Raw genomic sequence first — 3,761 nt, 5'->3', positions numbered from 1 at the left:
CCCGCCTCAGCCTCCCAAAGTGCTGGGATTACAGGCATGAGCCACCATGCCCGGCCTCAATATTCTTAATAGTGATTTAATAAAAGCCAAATCATAGGGTCCAATTTTAAAGCAAGTTGGTTACGGCAAAAATGTGGTCAAAAGGCGTTTTTAAAATAATGCTTTAAGCTATTATTACCATTATTTTAGATACGGTCTCACTCTGTCTCTCAGGCTGGAGTGCAGGGGCCATGACCACAGCTTACTGCAGCCTCAACCTCCTGGGCTCCAGTGATCTGCCCACCTCAGCCTCCTGAGTAGCTGGGACTATAGGCAAGAGCTACCACACTGGCTATTTATTATTATTATTATTATTGTTAGTTTTTAAAATGCAGTCTCACTATGTTACCCAGGCTAACCTCAAACTCTTGGGCTCAAGTAGCCCTACCCGACCCTGGCGTCTCAAAGTGCTGCAAGTACAGGCATGAGCCACCGCATTTGGCCAGTGGTTTAACTTATTAAAAATATTTCTGGCACATGGAGGAGAAAAATATACAAAAACCTGGATGCCATCTAACTTTGTCGAATCCTAGCATGCTGACACACTTCAGGTTTTTTGTTTTTTTGTTTCTGATAGGGTCTCGCTATGTCTCCCAGGCTGAAGTGCAGTGGTGCAGTCACAGCCCACTGCAGCCTCAACCTCCTGGGCTCAAGCAATCCTCCCACCTCAGCCTCCTGATAGCTGGGACTACAGGCAAGAACCACCGTACTCAGCTAATTTTTAAATTTTTTGTAGAGACAGGGTCTCCCTAGGTTGTCCAGGCTGGTCTCAAACTCCTAAGCCCAAGATATTCTCCTACCTCGGCCTCCCAAAGTGCTGGGATTGTAGGGATGAGCCACCATGCCCAGTTTACTTCAGGTTTTTTAAAGATATGAGACATTATACAGTTTAAGCCCCTGTATATCCCTCTCCAGAGGTAAGCACTACTCTGAATCTGAATCTGGTGTATATTATTCCTATGCATGTTCTTATTTTAAAATATATATGTATAAATAAAATACTGCTGGGTTTTTGTTTTGTTGTGTTTTTTTGACAAAGTTTCACTCTTGTTGCCCAACCTGGAGTGCAATGGCGCGATCTCGGCTCACCGCAATCTCTGCCTCCTGGGTTCAAGTAATTCTCCTGCCTGTCTCCTGAGTAGCTGGGATTACAGGCATGCGCCACCATGCCTGGCTAATTTTGTATTTTAGTAGAGACGGGGGTTTCTCCATGTTGGTCAGGCTGGTCTCGAACTCCTGACCTCAGGTGATCCAGCTGCCTCAGCCTCCCAAAGTGCTGGGATTACAGGCATAAGCCACCGCGCCCAGCCTATATTGCTGGTTTTAAACTTTACATAGACCAGGCCGGATGCGGTGGCTCATGCCTGTAATCCTGGCACTTTGGGAGGCCGAGGCAGGAGGATGATGAGGTCAGGAATTCGAGACCAGCCTGGCCAATATGGTGACACCTCGTCTAATACAAAAGTTAGCCCGGCATGTTGGTGCGTGCCTGTAGTCCCAGCTACTTGGGAGGCTGAGGCAGGAGACTCCCTGAACCTGGGAGGTGGAGGTTGCGGTGAGCCGAGATTGCGCCATTGCACTCCAGCCTGGGCAACAAAGCGAGACTCCATCTTGGAAAAAAAAGAAAACAAAACTTTACATAGACCATACCACATCGTACTGCAACTTGCTCTTCTCTCCTCAAATTATATTTTTAAAATTTCTCCATTTTGGAACACTTGGCTTCATTTGTTTGATAGTCTTTGATTATATGAATATATCAGTCTGTCTTTTTCTTCTGCTCCCTGGCATGCCTCTATGAATACACACATAAGCACTGACAGTTCTTGAAATGAATTGCTGTATCATAGGATAAGTACGTCTTCAACTTTACTGTATCTTACCAAATTGCTCTCCAAAGTGGCTGTGCTGATTGACAATCTCAAGAGAGTAGGAATGTTCACTTTGCTTCACATCTTGACAACACACGATGCTATCAGATGTTTTACTATCTCTGACATAGTACCACATAATAAGTCTTGCTATCTGATTAAGACAATCAGTCACCTTCCATCTTGTTCCATAAGACTGTCTTCATTATTCTTGTCTTGGTTATCCCATGTTCTTTAGGATCAGCTTATCAAATTCCACAGAAAGCACTATTGGGATTCTGACTGGACTTGCTTTGAATCTACAGATTGATTTGGGGAGAGAATTGACAGAAGGCAGAAAGATCCATGTGACTGACTATTAGATTAAGAAGATGGGTGTTCTCCTAGCCGGCCACAGTGGCTCACGACTGTAATCCCAGAACTTGGGGAGGCCAAGGCAGGTGGATCACTTGACCTCAGGAATTCAAGACCAGCCTGGGCAACATGATGATGATGATGATGGATAATCACAAGGATATGATGAAAGCATGAGAAACAGTCATGGCCCAACAATGAAACAAATTAAAATGTAGCATAATTTTGTCCTTTTTTTTTTTTTTTTTTTGAGATGGAATCTCACTGTTGCCCAGGTTGGAATACAGTGGCGCGATCTCAGNCGCTTTAACCTTTATAAGAAGAAAGTGCCTTTCAACCAACCAACCCACCTTTAGTTAAAATTTTGTTTCTGCTTTCCACCAGCTTTTCCTGTCTATAAAACCAACTGCTGGCCTGGCGCAGTGGCTCACACCTGTAATCCCAGCACTTTGGGAGCCCAAGGCGGGCAGATCATGAGATCAGGAGATCGAGACCAGCCTGGCCAGCATGGTGAAACCCCGTCTCTACTAAAAATACAAAAAATTAGCCAAGCACGGTGGCGGGCACCTGTATTCCCAGCTACTGGGGAGGCTGAGGCAGGAGAATTGCTTGAATCCGGGAGGCGGAGGTTGCAGTGAGCCAAGATGGCGCAAAAAAAATAAATAAAAAACCAACCAACCAAACACGCCTGGACTGGCTCATCAAAACCCTTCTTCTTCTTTTTTTTTTTTTTTTTTTTGAGATGAGGTTTTGCTCGTTGCCCAGGCTGGAGCGCAATGGCGCTCAGAGCAATTCCTCCTTCTCCCTCATGAGGAATTGGAGGGGGTGGTGATAAAATTCTTCATCTGGTTGTGAAGTGGTATTTCACACAACTCCTTAATAAATGTTGGAGGTGATACTGGATACAGGAAAACTTACAATAATCAGATTGTTACACGTAGTTAGGCATGAACAGGGCAGCAGAGGGCTCTCCCCTGACCCACTAGAAATGTTGGGTGGCGGTTCGGCAATTAACGGATTGCCTAAGAATGAGAATTCCGCAGCCAGAGAGAGACAATCTCCTCACGGTCCACACCTGCTAACATTAAAAGTGTTACCTGAGTGCAGCCCCCCAAGAAGCAGCAGCTTCTTGGGCACTCGTGTTAAGAGACAAATGGCAAAGTATAGGCCGGGCAAGGTGGCTCACACCTTTGGGAGGCCGAGGTGGTTGAATCACCTGAGGTCAGGAGTTCAAAACCAGTCTGGCCAACATTTTGTATTTTTTGTATTTTAGTCTCTACTAAAATACAAAAATTAGTCAGGCGTGGTGGCATGTGATGGCACACACCTGTAGTCCCAGCTACTCGGGAGGTTGAGACAAAAGGATCACTTGAGCTTGGGAGGTGGAGGTTGCAGTGAGTTATGATCATGGCACTGTACTCCAGGCTGGGTGACAGAGACCCTCTTAAAAAAAAAAAAAAAAAAGGGAAAGGAATTTATAATTATAAATTATTCCAT

At 45.1% G+C, this 3,761-nt stretch overlaps 1 protein-coding gene across 2 annotated transcripts in view; it reads right to left on the bottom strand.

The window, feature by feature from the left end:
* Window positions 1-3,761, bottom strand: part of ZNF786 (zinc finger protein 786) — a 31,157-nt gene that overhangs the window by 5,442 nt on the left and 21,954 nt on the right. Inside the window, exon 2 of one of the 2 annotated variants that reach the window (XM_017862401.1) lies at window positions 1,923-2,209. The exons of the other annotated variant lie outside the window; for it this stretch is intronic. Within the exon in view, the coding sequence (XP_017717890.1) occupies window positions 1,923-2,049 (127 nt within the window). The 5' untranslated portion in view covers window positions 2,050-2,209. The remainder of the gene's footprint in view (window positions 1-1,922; window positions 2,210-3,761) is intronic. 2 annotated transcript variants of the gene reach the window in all.

This window comes from Rhinopithecus bieti, unplaced genomic scaffold (assembly GCF_001698545.2).
Source record: "Rhinopithecus bieti isolate Rb0 unplaced genomic scaffold, ASM169854v2 scaffold_64120, whole genome shotgun sequence".
In the NCBI taxonomy this organism is placed as follows: Eukaryota; Metazoa; Chordata; class Mammalia; order Primates; family Cercopithecidae; genus Rhinopithecus; species Rhinopithecus bieti.
The sequence above is the reverse complement of the archived record's forward strand: the minus strand, read 5'-3'. Positions and strand labels throughout refer to the sequence as shown.